Source organism: Triticum aestivum, chromosome 7A (assembly GCF_018294505.1).
Source record: "Triticum aestivum cultivar Chinese Spring chromosome 7A, IWGSC CS RefSeq v2.1, whole genome shotgun sequence".
Classification (NCBI taxonomy): domain Eukaryota; kingdom Viridiplantae; phylum Streptophyta; class Magnoliopsida; order Poales; family Poaceae; genus Triticum; species Triticum aestivum.
In genome coordinates this window covers 744,193,210-744,213,612 of record NC_057812.1, presented here as the reverse complement: position 1 = coordinate 744,213,612, position 20,403 = coordinate 744,193,210, and the positions used below count along the sequence as shown (strand labels likewise).

The following is a 20,403-nucleotide window of genomic DNA, read 5'->3' as shown; positions in this document are numbered from 1 at the left end:
ACCAAGGCTCGCGTAGGTGGAGGTCGTCGTTTGGCGTCGTGGTGGCGTCGATGGCGGAGGACCTGCCAAGGTTGTCACCTCAATCTGCTCTGAATATGGACCAGTGGAAGATGACGGCGACGACACATGTGAGTGCGTCGGACCGGTTTGAGCCTCGGACCCGGCAGATGGCTCGGTCGGGGCCTCCGGCTTTAGATGTTAGGCTTAGGTGAGAGGTCTGGGTATGTGGCCCAGCTTGCACCGCTTCATCATTTGGATAGGATAGCGGCAGATATTGTCAAGTTGGAGGATTCAGGCATATTGTTGTTCTATTTTGTAAGGTCCTCAAGAATAATCAATAAAATGGCCGCATGTATCTCTCAGATGCAGAGGCCGGGGGTCATCCTCCTTTTCTAGAAAAAAAGTGTCATTGTATCGCGTATGTGTCCATGCCCTATGGACGTGATGAGAGATTGGAGAGATTCCAAGGTGTACACGATTGATTCAGGTTATTTTTCTATGGGGAGTGATAAGATACATGAAGTATATTTCTTGTTTTTATTTTTGAGAAGAGACGTGAAGTAGATAGAGATATCTTAGGGGAATCTCGCATGGTGACCTCTATTTTCTTCAACCGTGAGAGATTTGTGGGCCTTCCGATCAATTTTTTTCTTTTGCTGAAACTTTTAACCAAAAATTAGATGGATCAATCTACACTGTAATAATTTGGTACCACCAGATTAACGACTCCTAATTACTGATTAACGTGGTAATTTCTTAGGAGTGACTAATTAGTATAGGTATAGATAGACAGATAGATAGATAGATAGATAGATATAGATAAGATCTTGGTCAAGTCGTGTGTGGCTGTTAGAAAGTTGTTGGTTAGTATCATGTATTGTTGTCTCCCTCCAAAATGAGGTCGGATTTGAATCATTGGTACAATTTGATTTCCTCTTCTTGAAATAGACATGCGATCTTCTCACTGGATTGATTTTTTTTTTAAATCAATCACTTGTTAAGACAAGATGCAAGTTTCTCTTTATTGTAAATAGCACTGGTTGCAAGTACTCCTACCGAAGAAGCTACTCCCTCCGTTCGGAATTACTTGTCGTACAAATGGATGTATCTAGACGTATTTTAGTTCTAGATACATTCATTTTCGAGACAAGTAATTCCGAACGGAGGGAGTACAAGTTACAGCGTTGTAGCTACATGGGCCACGGAAACAAGAAGAAAAACATACATATGCGACCATGCATGCCAGCGTGTTATTTGTTTTGTCATCTATTTCGTTCTTTCCACATAAAACAAGAGAAAGATGATGAAAGGAATGCCAAACGTGCATGATTGCAGAATGGACAAGGTAAATAGATATCCCTCGCTAAAAAAGAAAGGAAAGGTAAATAGATACTATATATCATGAGGTTAGCTTGTGGTTCCCTTTGAAGAATGAACAAGATAGATAGATGGGAAATTTTAACATGGTCTCTCTTACCTCCTCTGCTCACATGAGAGGAAAGAGTTTACAATAAATCCGAGCCATTGATTTTATTAAAAAGTGGGCCTGAGTAATTCTTATCTTCTTACCTCCCACGTGAAAAGTGGAGGTAAGGGAAACCATGTTAAAATTCCATGGATAGATCTGAGATGGATGCCAAACTTGCATCGGAGCGCAAAGAAAGAAGAAAAAAAGAAAGAAAAGACATGAAAGCATATATATCTATGCTTGCGTGTGGTTCTCCTGGAAGCTCTCCCGGCCGGTCCCTAGCTACCTACCTACTCCTACTCCTACTCCTATATATATATATATATATATATATATATATATATATATATATATATATATATATATATATATATATATATATATACTAGTGAACTAATTAGTTACCAATTTCTCTGAACCAGTCTTGACTCAAGAGATGTTGAGTCAACAACACTTGCAGAACACAGAACGCTGCACTAATCCTGGCAAGAGGTATCCAACAGTAGTAGCAACAACATCAGTAGACGGAATCAACAAAATGTCATACAAAGCAAACACCAAATACTGAAACAGGTAAACGCAGCTATATACTCTCTTCGTCCGAAAATACTTGTCATAAAAATGGATATAATGAATGTATTTAGAATTAAAATACATCTAGATACGTCCATTCCTCGGACAAGTATTTCTGGACGGAGGGACTATGAATTACCTCTTAAGAGTGCATGACCACGTGATCCACTGATTTTTTATGAAAAAGAAACAATTACATACAGAAGCATCAGCGAGGAAATAAAGAAAGGAAATGCCTATAGGTTCATAAGGGAGTAATTTTCAACCTGATTCCCCTCACAATAATTGTACTCCCTTACACTAAGAGAGGCCTACTAAGACGTCAATGGTATCCACATGAACAATATGGTACATAACTCTTTTCAAGTAAGGTTAGGCTTGTGCATACATACTAAAAATGATACCGAAGAACCAAATAATTCCAGAACAAACTATATATTCGTGTAGGAACAAACTCCCCTGACATATTGCACCCTGCAGCTGAGTCGCTAACACGCTGTACTTTACGTAAATAGCTAGGGAAGCAAGCAACTTCTGCTTCAGTATAACCGCAATAGAAAACCGACATGGTGAACATAAATAAAAATTAAAATAACAGCAAGAATTCCAAAGCTAATTAATCAAAATATACTGTTAACAAGTTCCGTTCTCACAATCAGGCGAGCTTTGGCTGGTGAAAAATACAAAATGATAGGATCAGTTAATAAAAATTGAAATAACAACAAGAATATCAAGACTTGTACAACCAAGTTAGCATTTCGACACTACCACGTAAAACCAGTCTTAGGTGAACTGTAATGATCCTATATGATATATTCGCAGCCATGCTCGGCCAGTATCAATCGAGAAGAGAACTACAATCCTTGCACAAGAGGACAATTGTGAATACAACCTAGTTTTGACCAGGGCTCACCCAAACTGTGCCAAATAAGAGTGTACCAGTGCGGCAGCACAATTATCTGAAATTTAACATACAAAACCAGATCATGACAGCAAAATCAATTAAGGATTAGCCATTAGCAAGCACACACAAAAAGAATAGGAGCATCCAATCCAATATGATCAAACTTTTGAAAAACAAAATAAACTACATGCTTGTACTGCATTAAAGATGGTTTCAGTTTCACATCTTGCAATAAATCAAGTTGGAAGGCACCAGAAACAATTTCTATATAAATTGCTAAATGTCATATCATTATGAACTCCTCTTTGACTTCCCGCAATGATGATATGAAATGGCTATCCAGTGACCTTGTGACTTGTGAGACTACAACTTCATGCCCCGCTTCTTATTTTCCTGAAATATCTTTTCCATACTACGAGAAGCGGGGCATTTCATATCATCTTTTCCATTTTCCATACTGCTATCGTCTTATCAATGAAATGGCAAGTGTTGGCTATTTCATTGATAAGACGATAGCAGTATGCACAAACACCAAAGCGGAAGGAACACTACGAGAAAACTAAAAGAATATTTAAAAAATGAGCATATTGTTCATATCTTTTGCACCAGCTAGCCTACAATGCAGAATCAAACGCCGAATTGCCTGAATCAGGTTTTTAATGTGAAGGGATTTCTCCTGAAGAGACACCTTGCTGCTTATAACCTGCATCTATCTAAACCTTAATACTGAATCAGACATGCACTTAACCTACATGTTGATACTTGTGTGTTTTAGTTCATATATGTAGACCAAAGAGTTCGTCCATCTATGGCTAGGCAGTGCAATACAAAACAAGAAGAGAAGTGAGAGAAGGTTGGTTGGCTACCATGAAGTTGGCAACTCCGTGAAGAACTTCATTCCCACGGATGACGCCTTCATCCTCCTTTGGCGCCGCGATGAACGTACTTCCTTGTAAAGATTTTCTCCCATGACTTCCCGCAATAGAGCATCACACCTATTGATTTTCCAATGGTATACCGGCGCCGTCGGATCGATGTGTCCGATCGCGTCGAGCATGCTTTGAGTTCTTTTACCAGCAGATACAAGACCCCTGCATATGCATACAGATCAACATAAAAAAAAGCAATCAATCAGAGTAGATCAACCTTTGTGACCAGTAAAGATAGACAGGAAGCAATGAATCAGAGGGCTCGACGCTTACAATGTGAATGGTGAACCGCAGTTTTGATTCAGACTCCTGACATAAATCAAGTGGAGAACGGCCTGCATATGGCGATGAGCATCCTGAAACCTGCAGCTCGCGGACACAAATCTGAGAATTGGAGGATTTGATCAACACAAACAGCGCGTGAGATGACGGAACAAGAAGTCGACGTACCTGAGCTCGTCCGTGACGTCCTCCTCGCCCTCGCCGTCTCCATCTCCCATGTCAAAGCGGTGAGATCTCCAGAGATATGGGTCAAAAACTCTTGACCAGTAAAAACAGACACCACACCTAGGAGTACCTTATCACACGTGTCATGCTAACAAAGGCGGTAAAAAAAATTCCAGAAAAACCAGATAAATCGAATTCTTATGGGCCTAGTCTTCTTAGTATATATGATTAGCATGCATGCATGCATGCATGCATATAAGGAAGGAAGGAAGGAATGCATGAACGAGGAAAGGAAAAAAAGGATATATCCATGGCGCTCCCGGCTTCAAGGATCGTCGTCGTCGTCGTGAGCGGCCTTGTCATGATGATGATGATGATGGCGCCAGCGGGCGCTGACGAGTGCATGGACTTGTGCCTTCATGATTGCGCCGTCAAGGGGAAGAACTTGACCCAGGAGCAATGCCAGTACGCATGCAATTACGGCTGCCCCTTTGGTGCCGCCCAGCACGCTCTATCGAATGCCCCCGCCATTGCCAGGAATGGCGGCAAGAATACCGTCCATGTCCTCATCCATGTCCTCGCAGCAACCATGTGGCTCTAGCCCTCTAGCAGCTGCTCCTTCATCGCCCGCTCCTTCAATTGGAGCTCCTCGATCGGATCAGCGTCCGTATGCTATGTGTATGCATGTATGTATGTGCTTATGTATCTGTATTTATCAAGCGTGAAGATGTTATATCGGATATATAATATACTTATGCTATTTTTTGACAATAATAATATACGTATGCTATCACTAGTAGAAAACGGAGTTTTAAAACCGATTCGTAAGGGCCTTTAGTGCCTGTTATCAAGCGTGAAGATGTTATATCGGATATATAATATACTTATGCTATTTTTTGACAATAATAATATACGTATGCTATCACTAGTAGAAAACGGAGTTTTAAAACCGATTCGTAAGGGCCTTTAGTGCCGGTTATGGAACCGGCACTAAAGGGTGGGCACTAAAGCCCCCCCCCCCCCTTTAGTACCGGTTCGACACGGACCGGCGCTAAAGTGCCACCACGTGGCGTGAGCTCGCGCCCTGGTATGGGGGACCTTTAGTACCGGTTGGTAAAAGGTTTTCTTTTTGAAAATTTTGGAATTTTTTTTGATTTTTTTTTCAATTTTTAATTTTTCTGAATTATTTGATGATTTAGTCTTTAATCACCTCTCTTAACTGCTCAAGTGCGGATCACTCATTCCAAATCGCCTAACTTCCCGACCGGTCACCCATCCTCTCACTCCCCCAGCCTGAGCATGCTTAACTTCAGAGTTCTATTCCCCCTACATTCCAAGTCTGTACTTGTTGCTTTCCTGACAAATGTAAGCTGTCAATCCTATTAACCCTCATCAGTTTAGCTTGAGCATTAGGTCACACGTTTCACCGTTTGAGTTTGAAACTATTATTCTAAAAAACAGTAATTATTTAGTAACACTAATATTTCTTGAATAAGTTTGACCATAGTTTGACCACAGTTTGACCATAGTTTGACCAGATTTGACCAAAATTCAAAAAATTGAAATAATTATTTAGTAACATTAACATTCTTGAATAATTATGTAGTAACATTAATACTTCTTGAATAAGTAGTTTGACCAGATTTAACCAATTTTTTTTAAAAAAACTGAAATTTGACCATATCTTTTTTCCTTTTGGAATTTGAGGATTCTAAAAACTTGCAAACAGGCCATAGGCGGTCTCCATCGGATACGAATTTTCGTGCTGAATTTTTTGATATATTATACGTTTTTTTCCGACATCGTATGCAAAAGTTATAGCCGTTTTACATTTTCCGTACACTTTTTGCAAAACATGTCCAAATTTAAGTTTTCAAATTTTCCTAACTAGTAGATGTAGTAATATAACTACCTCTCGAAGGATTTTATTTTTTGAAGTTTTTATCATTTTTTTTGATTTTTTCAAAACTAAAATGGCGATACACGGGGAGGGGGGGGGGGGGTAGAGTTTGAAAATTGCCCTATAGTGCCGGTTTGTGTCTGCAACCGGGACTATGGGTTAAGACTCTTTAGTGCCGGTTGGTGACACAAACCGGTACTATAGGTTAGACATTTAGTGCCGGTTTGTGTTACAACCGTCACTAAAGGGGCTCGTGGGGCCCTGGCCTGACGCCAGCCTGCCACCACCCCTTTAGTACCGGTTCGTGACACGAACCGGTACTAAAGGTTCATTACGAACCGGTACTATTGATCGCCGCCATGAACCGGTACTATTGATCACATTAGTGCCGGTTTTTTTACAAACCGGCACTAATGTTCTTCACGTTTGACCCTTTTTCTACTAGTGTATGTATGCTATGTATGTGCTTATATACCTTTATTTGTCGGTGCATACTCATTTAATGTACGTATGCCACATATGCTATGTATGCATGCATGTAAAAGTATCTACAACCGGACTTTGTAAATCCATACAAACTCATGCAACTACGTAGTGATGCATTGCACACATGGTCCGGCTACTACATCCGGACATGCTATTGGACCACCAAATTTTGGCATGGTCTACCTACATGCTAGCTATGGAGAAGATCATCCACGTCTGCCCTTACCCTTCCCGGTGCCCTTGCCGTTCTTCTTGCGCAAGTAGCGGTTGAAGACGCAGTATCGATCTAGCCCGGATCTGCTCATCGCCGTCACTGTCCTCCTTCTCCTCCTGCCATTGCTCGGACCGCTCGATTCTTCTCTCAGGCGAGGGCGCACGTGCTCCTACGCTGCCACTTCTTTACAATGCGGGCGCAGATGGCTTCCACCTCTGCGGCAGCCCACGCCGCCGCGTCAATCGCCTCCATTTCGGCAATGAGCTTGGCCTCGGCCACCTTCATCCTCTTCTTCCCACGGCAAGCACATCGGCCCCGTTACCTCTCGTACTCCGGCGGACCGGTGATGGGGAAAGGGAGATTGGAAGGCTCCCATGGTCCATCCACGGAGGATCCGAATGCCCGATGCACTGACATGATGGACTCGTGTCGGACAAATCCCCCCGTAGGTCGGTCAAAGTCCGCCCGGGAGCGGCGCAGTACAATGCGGACGACCATTGCCTCCTCCAATTCACATCGGACGACACACCAGTCGAAGTTGAGGAATCCGGACGGGTCGGGGTGAGATCGGTTGCCTGCCATGCCAGAAAAGACCGGATCGGAGATCGCTGGACGGGGGCTTGGAGGACAGAAGGGAGTTGAGGGGACTGGAGTAGAGTGTCTAGGGTTTGATCCGGGGAGCGGATAGGGATGTATATATGTGGGGTCGGGTGGGCCAGCACGGGCCGGACCCGACGTGGTGGATGCGCCTAGTCACGCCTGGGCCTCCTCATATCTGCCCCCTATTTGGGCTGGATATGAGGGGCGCCGGTCAGCCCAGTCATTTGATGCCGGTTTGAGGGGCCAGTCTGGGTCGCTTTTTTTTTTTACCGGTCACTAACCGGGCTGTCCGTACGGGCGTTCGAGGCTGGCTTGGGGTGCCCGGCTGTAGATGCTCTAACATCCTTGTCAAGTTAAATATTTGACTAGATTTTTTGTGAGCGGTAAATGTTTGACTAAATATGTTGCCTAAAGTAGCAAGTCTCAAAAGTGCAGTTATATTTTTGGGCTCCATGAGCACACATCCTTCCGTGTCGTTGGATCGCGGCTTTGTGGGGGCATCGTCCATCAACAGATTGGGAAAGGGAGCAAGTAGCATGCATTTTTCACGGGCTAAAATATAGGCAATAATCCTACACCTACCAAAGGATTACAAAGGTGCTACGTAATCTTCCTTGTCTAATTCTCTTGCCCTCCGTCATTTTCTGCTGACAGTCTTGTATCAAATTCACGTCAAAACACTGCATCCATCCAACCATTCATTCAGAAGAAGTAACATCGGCATGCATGATCTCACAAGAAAGAAGAGAGCAGAGTTTAAGTTGCCGGTTTAATTGGAGCTACGCTTAATTACACCCATGCATGTTGTTGTTCCTTGCAAAAGCGATCAGGGATTCAGTTGAGAGGGAAGATAAGTGTTGATTAATCCAACGACTCACCAAACCTGCAGCCACAACTTTTAAGTCAGCAAGATGAGATTAATAAGCCTACAACAGTAAGATTTGTCAGAGTTGAGTAATTAACCCCCTTATCAGCACCGCAGGTCCACATTCCAGCGCCTAGGGATATGTACCAGGTACTGTAGGAACCATTTGATTAGGAGGTGCTAACCACGGGCGGCTGGGCACATTTCATATGGAGCTCTGCCTAGTCTGGCACTGTGCCTCGTAGGTTGATTCCCCCTGCTAACCGAGGCACTGTAGCAGATTCCACAACCCTCTCTCTTCTGTCTTCTCTCACACACAGGACACAGCCTCTGTCTTCTGACTTTCTCTCTGACACACGGGCTAACAAAAAGAGAGGATATCCTCACATTTCTTCTCTCTCCCTTCAAGGCCTCTCTCTCCTCCTAGGATCTTCGTCGCTCTCTCTTGTGAAAAACAACTCTTTTTCTCTCCTCTGGGTCCTCTCTCTTCTCTCTCTGACAGCCTCTCTCTCCTTCCATTCCAAAAAAAAGCTGTCTCTCCTCATCTTTCGCCTCTCTCTTCACTCAAAAAGAAATAGAGGAAAAGTTATAAAAGAACGACATGATGCACTGCAGGGGCGGAGCCAGGATTTGAATATGAGGGGAGCTCCGACTCCACATCCAATGCACTAGTAGCCTCATCTACCTCTCCCGCGACCGCGTCGCCCCCGCGGGCGGCCGGTCGCGTCCAGCCTCCTCCCCCGCGCAACTCTCCCTCCCCCTTCCTCCCTGCCGCCGTCGCCGGCGCCCGCTGCGGGCCTGGCCCGGGCGACGCTGGTGGCGGCGCCCCCCTGGCCTTTCCCTTCTCGGGTGTCCACCGGCACGGGACGGGGCGACCCGGGGTGGTGCTTCTAGGCGGCGACAGTCCAGCGCGGCGGCGGGGGCTCCTGGCGCGAGCGGGGGCGAACTTCTGGTCGGTGGCGTCGCCGTTGGCGGCGGGGCGACGCGGCGGCGCGGTCTGGCGGCGCCCGCTCGGACGCCAGAGATGCCTACTAATTTTCACGTTGATGATCGTTTGCATCTTGAGATGAGTACGTCATTGTTTGAAAAATAAATAGTGCATTCGTCACCTTAGCCTTACCATTGATGGGAGCTACCTTTGGACAAGCTGAGTCTGACAAATACATCGTGCCGGCAACGAACCTACGCAGCTAGTTGACCTAAACAAATCACGCTAATCAGGGCAATGAACCTTGTTATTACTCTTTTCAATGACCCTCGCTCACAATGTTATCATCCCGTCCAATTCCGCCCAGTTACGCTTATCTAGTAAGGTCATCACAAGGAGCTCAACTACTGCTCCCGATGGTGGTTCGCGCTGCCCATCCAACTCAAGAGGTTGGTGAGGCAGTTCAAGTGAGCTAAACTGTGGAGAATGCTTCTGTATTGATCTCACACTGGTACAGAGAGTTTATAGCAGGCTATCTAACCGTATGCCCTATACTGGTGGCACGCAGGCCCTGGCATCGGTTCAGATCCTGAAGAATAGGCACGATTACAACAAGGTGCGACTGGGCACATTACATACAAAATACATACAACAGTGCTACATGTTTAACAAAGTGTACTATGTCTCTTTTCTTCACAGCTTGCTTGCAAAAACGTCTTATATGTTGGTACGGAGGGAATAGCTCTTCTGCTTAAATTTAATGACAACGGCAATGGTGCTAGATGCATTTGCGTCCTACCCTGTGAGCATGCTCATGCAGGCAACAACAGATGAGGTGGGGATGCTCTAAGGCATCTCTGCCTACATTGACAAGATGGGTGGCAAGCTCTGGGACCTCAAGAACTTCCTCGTTTTAATGCCGATAGGAGGAACATCACCGATGAAAGCGTCCAAGAATGGGTGGGGCAGCTCAAACGTGCCATGTATGAAGCTACCTACATCCTTGACCTCTGCCAAGGCCTTGGAGCATGGGCCATCTACCTTAAAATGCTGGGTGTTTCAGTCACTTGCTCTTCTGCATGCAGAATCCCTCACATGCTCGTGAAATCGGTACCAACATCACGAATCTCACGAGAGGCTTGACTCCATTAAGGTGCATAGCGCTACTTTTAAGTTCATCAATCTCGGATCCTACAAGGATAATCATAACAGCAAAGTGCATGCCTCTCTTCATGGTGGTTACATCGCGGGACTTCGACCGGTCTAGTGTGGTCGGGGGGGGGGGGGGGGGATCGAAGAAGACACAAGAGCACTATTGGCACTGGTTGTGGCGACAAGTTAGGAGGTCAATGGTACTCGCTATTGTACACTAGTGGAGTGTATTTTTAAAATAGTAATGGTGTTGGCATATTTGGTACGCCATCACTGTGACTTTAATGGTGGCCTTGGAAAAATTTGTACACCACTTCTAATTTCTAGGCTTTTTTTCCTTTACTTTGTTATGGCATGGCCTGTTAGGCCTGTGCCATCACTTGTCCACTCCTTTCACTACTTCACTCAGTAAAAAACCTATTCTCCATTTATCAATTCTCGAGTACACAACATTTTCCCTCCATCAGCAATCTTAACTGAAAGTGGACGCGTTGCATGCACTACTCCTTGCAGACGAGCTGCCAATGCTGCACTGACAAAGCTATGTGCCTATGTGAACTGCCACTGTCAACTAATATGAGCACCTGATGATGTTGAATGTGCCCCAAGCGCCGCCGCCGGGAGACGCCGCGCTGTCGTGCCTTTGATCCGCATGACGCCATCGCCAAAGCCGTCATCCAGCGCCGCACGACATCGAGCAAGGAGAAGGGAGATCCCCGCCGCCGCCTACGCCGACCGGATTGGCGGCGCACAGCGGCGGCAGCGAGGGAGGGAGCTGGAGGCGGCGGACTAGCCCCGGTGGCTAGGGTTCGCCTCCTCGGTCGCTCGAGGGAGCGTCACGAGGTCGTTACGCGAGGCGCTTATGCATTTAAAATGAACGTTGGTCCCTAATCATACTAAGAAGGTGTGTATATCAAGGTTTTGGTTACCGAATGGGGCATTTTTACTGACGGGGACTGGTAAACGTGGTTACCACGGTTACCACGAAATTCCAAGCAAATTTCGAACGAATTTCAAACAAAATTTACAATTCAAATTTGAATTCAAATTCTTCCAAGTAGATATAGATAGCACTTGAACTTATATTATCTTAAAAGAGCTACTAACTCAATGAAACGTTGTCTACGCGAGTGTTGTGAGCTGTTGCCATACTTTACTATACATTGAGCATTTGAATTCAACAAATTCAAAAACATTGATTTTTTTGCTCGAAATGACTATTTACCGAGGGGGACAGAAATATGTGGTAAGCATGGTAAATCTTGAAATTTCGAGCGGTAACCAAAACCCTGGTTTATACACGCTCTAAGGAGGATCATACTATAATAAGATTTGTAGTTTTGAACTAACCCCATTTCAAAACTGCGACACTTGTTTTGGATCGGAGAGAGTTCAGTTTAATTTGTGCATGTCGGGTTGCTCTGTTCAGGGAGTAGTATTGCTTTATAAATTTCCTCATGTTGATTCCTCTGAAGGTAAACTGCTAATTTCCTATGAGAAAAAACGTAGGATTCTTTCAAAGAGGTTGGATCCCATAAGAATTTTTCCTATGGAATCTTTTGTACTACATTTCATAGGAAATCTAAAATCCATTCCAATCTTTTTTTACAAATCTTTTGCTTTTCCTGTGCCATCAAACACTCCATGCTAATCCTGTAGGATTCATGTGTGCATGCCACTCCAACCCTATACTTTTCCTATTCCTACGTTTTGAAAATCCTGCGAATCAAAGAGGGCCTTGAGTGGATGGAATGTTTCCTATGAAATCTAGTGCAAATGAATCCTATGGAAAAATTCCTATGATTTACAATCCTACGAATCAAACAACCAAGATAGGAAAAATTCCTAAAGATTAGAATCCTCCAAAATTCCTTTAAGAATCCTTTGAATCAAAGAAGCCCTAACTTCTCCCAGATCAGATTGCATGATGTAGCCCCACATAATGGAAAGCAGCATCAAAGTTAATTATACTCTCACAAGGCGAGACCTTGAAGGTTTCTGGTCAACATGGGTGATAGCATAACCTGCGGATTGGTCCAAGTCTTTATTCGACTTAGTCATAGTGTCGGTCTCATTTGACTCAACTCGTGCCAATGTCTTTTTTTACCTTTTATTTTTTCTTTGTCAGACATCTTGTTTTGGGCTGTGTATATTTTAATTATGTAGAGGCCAAGTGTTACTCATCGTAGTTGTATCCGCTTGATGCTATATTTTTAGCTAATGAAAAATCACTCTTTATAAAAAAAAAAGACGATTGAATGCCCCCCGAATCTCACGGGTGCTTGTGAACTGTCTCTTGAAGCCTGACAGACTCATTACATATTGCACAATAAAAGATGCGAAGAAGCAAAGTGAATCAGAAGAAATTAACAACTTCACAGCTGTCTAGGCGCAGGAGTTGGTACACCTGCCACCGTGGCATTTCTCTCTTGGAAACCGTGTGCACATCTCTGCGATGGGATGATACTTAATTATTAAGCAAAAGCAGGTTCTCGTGTAGCGGCGCGTGCGTGGTGGCATGCGTGTGAGCTCATTACCGATTGCCATGCACTTTCGCCTAACCTGGTCAACTGACTTCTTTTCCCGCACATAGATCCTCACTTTGTTTGTGAAAGAGAATGTTTTGATCCCGTTTGAAGCAGATTTGGGAAGCTAGGATTCACTTAAGATTAGGATCTTTATTTGAAAACTGTTTGAAGACGCTGCTCTTCTATGAAATTATATGAGAAGAGGAAATTAATGGTTATAAACCGTAAGAGCAACTACAAAGGGCCGACCCATTTCGTCCGCCTGTGTCCGTTTGGGTAGGCGCGGACAAAAGTGGCGGCCCAACTCGCCGAACCAAACCCAAATCACGTCTGCATCGCGTCCGCGCCGACTCATTTGTGGCCCAAATTTGCGCCCCAAATCCGTCGGCGCGGACGCCGAACGGACGCTTCACGCGCCTTCTCGCTATCCGCCGCGTCCCCACATGGCGGCCGTCCAATTACCCGCTGCCCACGTGGTCAGCTTAATTTATGACAACGGGCCAACACGTCAGCGACGCCACTCGTTCTTTTTAAGCCGACCGTGCGGCGGGGCCGTTCTCATCCAAACTTGCCGTCCACATCTGCCAACCTTTGCTCCCTCGTCACCTGCAAACCCTAGCCACCACAACCACAGCAAGATGGGGCTCTTCTCCGGCGCCAGCGGCAGCAAGGCCAAGGGCAAGTCCCCCGCCATCCTTTCCCCTCAGAGTTCCTACCGCATCCGCCGGCGCCGGCACCTCGCCGGCAGAGGCAGCACGTGAACGTGCCAGTGCACCAGGCGGAGTGGCACTGGCAGCACCGCCAGCCTCTGCCGTATCCTGACGTGACGCTGCCGCACGACTGGCATCTGGATCCAGATAGGATCCCAGTGCCGGCGGCGCCGCGGACGGCTCGTGCTCACGCGGAGGAGGTGCGGCGCCCCGGCGGGCGCTGCTGACGCCGGAGCAGCGCCGCGACCCCGCCTACGCAACCGACTCGCCCAACTGGGCGAGGTGGTTCGCCTTCGAGCACGAGGAGGCGAGGCGACGGGGCGTGTGCGAGGTCGACCGGAGGTCGCCGCCACCGGCGCTCGTCGTCCGCGAGGAGGACCAGGCGGCGGAGGACGCCTACCAGGCGGCCCTTGCGGCCGTCTACCAGGAGAGCGAGGAGAACGAGCGGCGCAGGGCGGAAGCGGCGGAGGCGGAAGAGGAGGCTCGTTACGAGGCGGCAATGGCGCAGTCCCTTGCCCTCTCCGCGGCGGGCGACAGCGTGGTGCCGCCAGTGGCCCCGCCGTCCCCCATCAAGCCGGAGCCGGAGCGGGAGCCATCCCCCATCGAGCGCTACTCCTGGACAGGAGTAGTGCGCGAGTGGGTACGCGTGCCGCCGGTCTGGATGGGAGCAACGCCAGCGCAGGAGCAGGCGTACCTCGAGCACTGGCGCAAGATCAGGGTGGCTGAGGAGCGCCGCGACGGCGAGTACCTCGAGATGCTCGAGCGCGACCTCGAGGAGGAGCAGCCCGAGGCCGAGGAAGAGGCGCGCCAGGCCGCGGCTGCACAGGCTGCCGCACCCCCCCCCCCCCCCCCCCCGCACCGGCACTGCCTGCGTCGGCACAGCCCGACATGACGACGCTCTGAAACACGACGTTCGCCTGGACCGGGCCGGCGCCGACGCTCATCGACCTCACGGACCCCAAGGACGACGACGACGCCTAGGGTAGTGTGCCGCCTCGTAGTTTAGGCTGTTTTTATTTTTTTAAATGCAAATGTGGACGCGTGGACTCTCGCCGGTCTTCTTGGCCGGCTTAAATGTTTAATTAATGTTGTTTCTCTTTTTTAATATGCATGCGTTCTTTTTTTTGCGCCGTCAAAATGGGTTCATGCCAGCGTTGGGCGCACGCGCCGACCCTAATGCGGAAGCGGACATCCGTGTCCGTCTGACCGGCCCAAACGGACAAAAAGAGGACGAAATCGCCGTCTGTTTGAGTCGGCCCGTTGGAGTTGCTCTAAGAATCTAATATCTGTCAGATGTGTGTCGATCAATTGCTTACTTGCAACATAAGTTAGTGAATTTTGTGATAAGAGCAAGGTTTAAGAGTGACCGGGATGGGGTTGGGTTGTTCTGTTCAGTTACCGCTGTCAGAGTGGAATAACTTTTCTATTTTTTTTAAATGTGAAAATTGCATTTTTATTAGAGATGGCTTTGCAGCAAATTGTATGTACGAGCTGTTCATTTTTTTCATCAAGTCCTACAATTTTTTTGTTAGGATAGAGTGATAAATACATTGCTTGGTTGAAGCAAGTTAACAACGGACACGGTGGCCTATTAGTTGCAGCTGCAACAATGAACATCGTATTTTTGTTTCGTGGCAATGCATTACATTCAATTGTTTGTTACAGCATGACAATGGCTCAAAAAACATCAAATCTACCTCCTTGGCTCGGGGCGACGCACGCTTCGTCCACCTTGATGGTAGTGGTGGATCGACACATGCACAGGGGCCGGGATCATGGCGGATAGCGGGGTCCTTCTTCTAGCCGGTATGTGTGAAAGTACGGTGTGAGAGAAAGAGAACACCATGGTGAAGGTGAGGTGGGAGTCATCCTGTTTTAAAGGAGTGGACTACAAGCGAGAAATGTCCTGCTACAATGGGAAACCAAACTAGAATGGGAGGGTTTGACAGGAAAATGAAATGGTTCGTCATGGGATTTTTTTTGTGTTAGTAACGCACGTTAGAGATAACATGACAGATAGTCTAGACAACTAGCGAGAAATGTCTCGGTATGACGGGAAACCAAACGGAAAGGCGAGGGTCTGACAGAAAAATGAAATGGTGCGTCGTGTGTGGATATTTTGTGTTGGGACTATGCATTAGAGATAACATGACAGATAGTCTAGACAACCATATTTCTTCTTCACATATGGGCTGGATCTTTGAAGGCTAGATTGTCCAAGCTTGAAGACGATCTTAACCATTTGTTTAATTCATTCATATGTATTTGTTGAGTCAACCTTGGTCTTCGGTTGAATGCATGCAGCACCAACAGCTTCCTTGGCGTACAAGGACTAGGTAGTTACCTAGCAATTTCCTAGTGAGTTTCCTTAGCCGGTGCAAGAGACTTGACTGGGAGAGACTTGACCGGAAGTCTTCATGTGGTACTTACATAGTAGTTTCTAGGAAATGCTTTTGCATGGCCATGGTAGTAGCCCGGTAATTTCTAGCGTGTGTGTGTGAGCTGTGCACATCACGGCCTATAAAAGGACCCCCGGTCCTTGAGTTGTAATCAGGCCGATCCAAAGCAAGTAGCAATCAAAGTGTAGTATATAGTATTGCCACTACAACCAGCCTCCTCCATATATAGTAGCACTCCAGTTCAAGTGTAGGTGTGTGCGTTTGTAGAATATTTGTGCAGCAACACCTAGCTAGCTGATCGTGGTTGATCCTCGGAGAAGTAGCTAGTCCGTAGTTTTGGGCTAACAGTATTACATCCCGTACCAACATAATGTTGGCCGGGTGCATTCTATTACGGCTATATATAAACCGTGAGAATCCTAGTAATCAGTCCCTGTTCTTTCGTCCGGTCAATCGAAGTCACGTTGGCTACCCATTTACTACTCCCGAGTGAGTAGGAGGCACGTTCGCTACTCAGTGCTGTTCAGCCCTTTTTACACAATATATTTTTATTATTCTCATGTACTCCGTACTATTAAAAATACTTAAATACTGTTAGTCTGCAGTCAAGCAAGCGGAGACTCGATCTGTACACGAAAGTTTGGGGTGGCGTGTTCGGTGTGAGACCAGTCAACAAAGATTAAGGGTAGCTACAGCTTAGTATATATCCACATGCTCTGGCATTGATCTGTTCATTGTATCGCAGGACACAGCATTCATTCACTATAAGCTAGCTGCACTTAGCATATATATGATGCTAACCTTGGCGCCCAAGATTGGGATGCCGGACTGCGACACAAGCTGCGGCAACGTAAGTGTGCCGTACCCCTTGGGCCTTGGGCCGGACCGCTGCTACCGGCCAGGCTTCAACCTCACCTGCGATCGACTACGGCACGGCACGGCTGCTGCTTGACAGCCACGGGGCCTTCCAAGTCCTCGACATCTCCCTCCAGGACACCACACTGCGCGTAACCAGCTCCGTTTCTGTCATCCAACTCCAAGCCACCTCCAGAGATCTTCTCTCCTTCCGTTTTAGTGATTATTTCACCAACCGCGGGGACGTGTTCTACTCATTGTCAGCCCGCAACGAGCTCATCCTCATAGGGTGTAACGTCCCAGGGCCGGCTTTGGACCAGTGCGAGAGGTGCGACGGCCCGGGACCCAGACTAAAAGGGGGCCCATAGTATATATGCAGTATATATATTATATAGTACGGATTAGTGGGGAAAAAAAGAATGACTAACGTCCAGCCCAGGTAGCTCTGAGCCCACCCAGCAAGCAGCACGCAACCACCACTAGGGCCTGCCCAACCAAGCCCATGCAACACACGTTGCCCTGTCGTTCGCCTGGAATCCAGGGAGACGCACCGACACAGGAGCACGGAGACGCATCGACACAGCAGCACGCCGCCTGACGCCGACACCAGCGCACCGCACCGAACCTGGAGCTGAGTTTGGGGATCAAATCGGCAAGAATTCGGGGAAGAGATCAACTGATCAAGATCATCATTCAGAAGGTAATAATTCTCAGATCAATCTATTCATAAATCCTAATCTATAGGCGAATATTTTCCGGTGGTCTCAATTCTGAAACTTCTCATCTAAAAACATAACATCTTCAATCTCTGATACTGTATTTGTGTTTCTCACTTGCAGCATAATCATGTTACCTAAAAAACATCTATCTGGCTGTGAGAAAAGAAACAACAAGAAAAGAGTAGACAAGTTGATTAAATCTCAGGAAGGCGCTATGGATATGTTTGTCTTGAGGACTGGTGCTGCTACAAATTCAGAGCAATTATATATCACAAATGGTGAAGAAAAACCTGATGATACTAAGAATGCCGTTGAGGAAAATCATGTCGAGAAAAATAATGCTGCGGAAAATGATGCCGATCAGCACACGGAAAATTTTAGTGACCATGAGAATCTTGGAAATGCAGATGAGCAGGGTTCTTCTTTTGATATATATGATCCTAGAACTTGGAATATTCTTGACAATAAATCAAGAGATATTCTCATTGAAAAAGGACCTATAAGGGAATACAATCTTGTGTTTCCCGAAGATGAAATTAGTGGCAGGCATTTTTCATATGATTACTACACAAGAAAGTTAAGGAATGGCGAGTTCAGTGATCGGAGGTGGTTAGTGTACTCTAAACACGTGAATAAAGTCTACTGCTTTTGTTGCAAATTGTTTAAATCTGGAAAAAGCAAAAGTCTGCTAGCATCCGAGGGATTGAAGGATTGGAGACATCTTAGTGAGAAGCTCAAATTGCATGAGAATAGTGTTGAGCATATCACTAACATGAATACTTGGAATGAGGTAAGGCTGAGGCTAAGTAAGAAGGAAACAATTGATAAAGACATGCAACAAGAGATTGCAAGGGAGAAGGAGCGATGGAGACTTGTTTTAATTAGAATTGTTGCTGCTGTGAAATTTCTTGCTAAACATAGTCTGGCTTTTCGAGGATCGAATGAGAAATTATATCAAGATAACAACGGAAATTTTTTGGGAGTAATTGAAATGATGGCAGAATTTGATCCTGTAATGCAAGAGCATCTTCGGCGCATTAAGAATAGTGAAATCCATCATCATTATCTTGGCCATAATATTCAGAATGAGTTAATTTCCCTTCTTGGTCGCACTGTTAAATATTCTCTGTTGAGGATAATTAAGGATGCAAGGTATTTCTCTGTCATCTTGGACTGTACACCTGACGTGAGCCATCAAGAACAAATGACTCTAATTGTGAGGTGCGTAAACATGTCAAGTACTACTACAAAAATAGAGGAGTTTTTTCTGGAGTTCTTGAAGGTGGATGATACATCCGGACTTGGACTTTATAATGTGTTAATAGATTCACTTAAATCTGTTGGTTTGGATGTTAAAGATGTTCGTGGACAAGGGTATGACAATGGTTCGAACATGAAGGGAAAACACCAAGGGGTACAGAGCAGACTACTTGAAACTAATCCAAGAGCATTATTCATGCCATGCGCTTGTCATAGCCTGAACCTTACTCTTAGTGATATGGCAAAATCTTGCGGTAAAGCTGTTACCTTCTTTGGTGTTGTGCAAAGAATTTATATATTGTTTTCAAGCTCTACTAAAAGATGGCAGCTATTGCTTGATCATGTTCCAAAAATGACAGTTAAGTCTTTGTGTAACACTCGATGGGAGAGTCGAATAAAGAGTGTTCAGGCTATCAGATATCAAGCACCCGAGTTAAGAAAAGCATTACTGGAATTGAAGAGAACTTCTACCGATGACGCCAAGACTAAGAGCGACGCAAAATCTTTGGCTAGCGCACTTGAGAAATTTGAATTTTTACTTGGCATGGTCATTTGGCATGACATTTTGTTCACTGTAAACATGGTGAGTAAGAAGTTGCAGTCTAAGTTTGTGTGCATTGATGTTACTCTTAAACAGATTGAAGGTGCCATCTCATATTTTAAGAAGTACAGAAATGACGGCTTTGCAACTAGTCTGGATATTGCGAGATCTATTGCAATTGACATGGGTGTACAACCTTTGTTTCCTGTCAAGAGACGTATTACTAGAAAAAGACAGTTTGATGAAATTAGTGGCAATGACGAAAATAACCAGAATGAAGAAACGCAAGCAAGTGAGGTGGAATCATTTAGAGTTAAATACTTTTTGGTGATGATTGATGTTGCAATTGCTTCCCTAACTACTAGATTTGAGGAACTGAAGACATTTGGGAGCATATTTGGTTTCTTGTTCAACTCGAAAGAGTTGAAGTCCTTGGGTGATAATGATCTAAGAAGATGTTGCACTAATTTTGTCAACAAATTCACTCATGGTAAGTCAGCAGATGTCGATCTAGATGATTTCGTTTCTGAACTAAAAGTACTGCAGATGACATTGCCAAACACATTCATGTCAGCGGATCAGATATTTGAGTTTGTTAGAGATGCGGATTGTTATCTAAATGTCTCAATTGCTTATCGTATCCTTTTGACTGTACCTGTGACTATTGCATCAGCTGAAAGGAGTTTCTCAAAATTGAAACTATTGAAAAATTATTTGAGGTCAACGAAGTCTCAAAAAAGATTGAATGGATTGGCCATGTGCTGCATTGGGAAGAATATGTTGGATAGTATAGATCTTGACACTCTCATTGATGATTTTGCGTCAAAAAATGCATGAAAGTCTCGTTTCACATGATCACTGGAGGTTAGCATGCTATTTCATTATGTTTTTTCTGCATTGTAACTTCCATGATACTTGGTTTGGA

The 20,403-nt window shown here is 45.5% G+C and overlaps 1 protein-coding gene and 1 pseudogene across 1 annotated transcript; both read left to right on the top strand.

Moving 5' to 3' along the window:
* The first annotated feature begins 10,086 nt into the window (after nt 1-10,086).
* Nucleotides 10,087-11,259, top strand: LOC123153998 (uncharacterized; annotated as a pseudogene).
* A 5,006-nt stretch (nt 11,260-16,265) lies between these two features.
* On the top strand, nt 16,266-20,315 carry LOC123153996 (zinc finger MYM-type protein 1). Its single transcript, XM_044572823.1, has 2 exons — nt 16,266-17,658; nt 17,798-20,315. Exon 2 carries the CDS (start codon nt 17,805-17,807, stop codon nt 20,313-20,315), a length of 2,511 nt encoding a protein of 836 aa, XP_044428758.1. The 5' UTR covers nt 16,266-17,658; nt 17,798-17,804.
* The last annotated feature ends 88 nt before the right edge of the window (nt 20,316-20,403 follow it).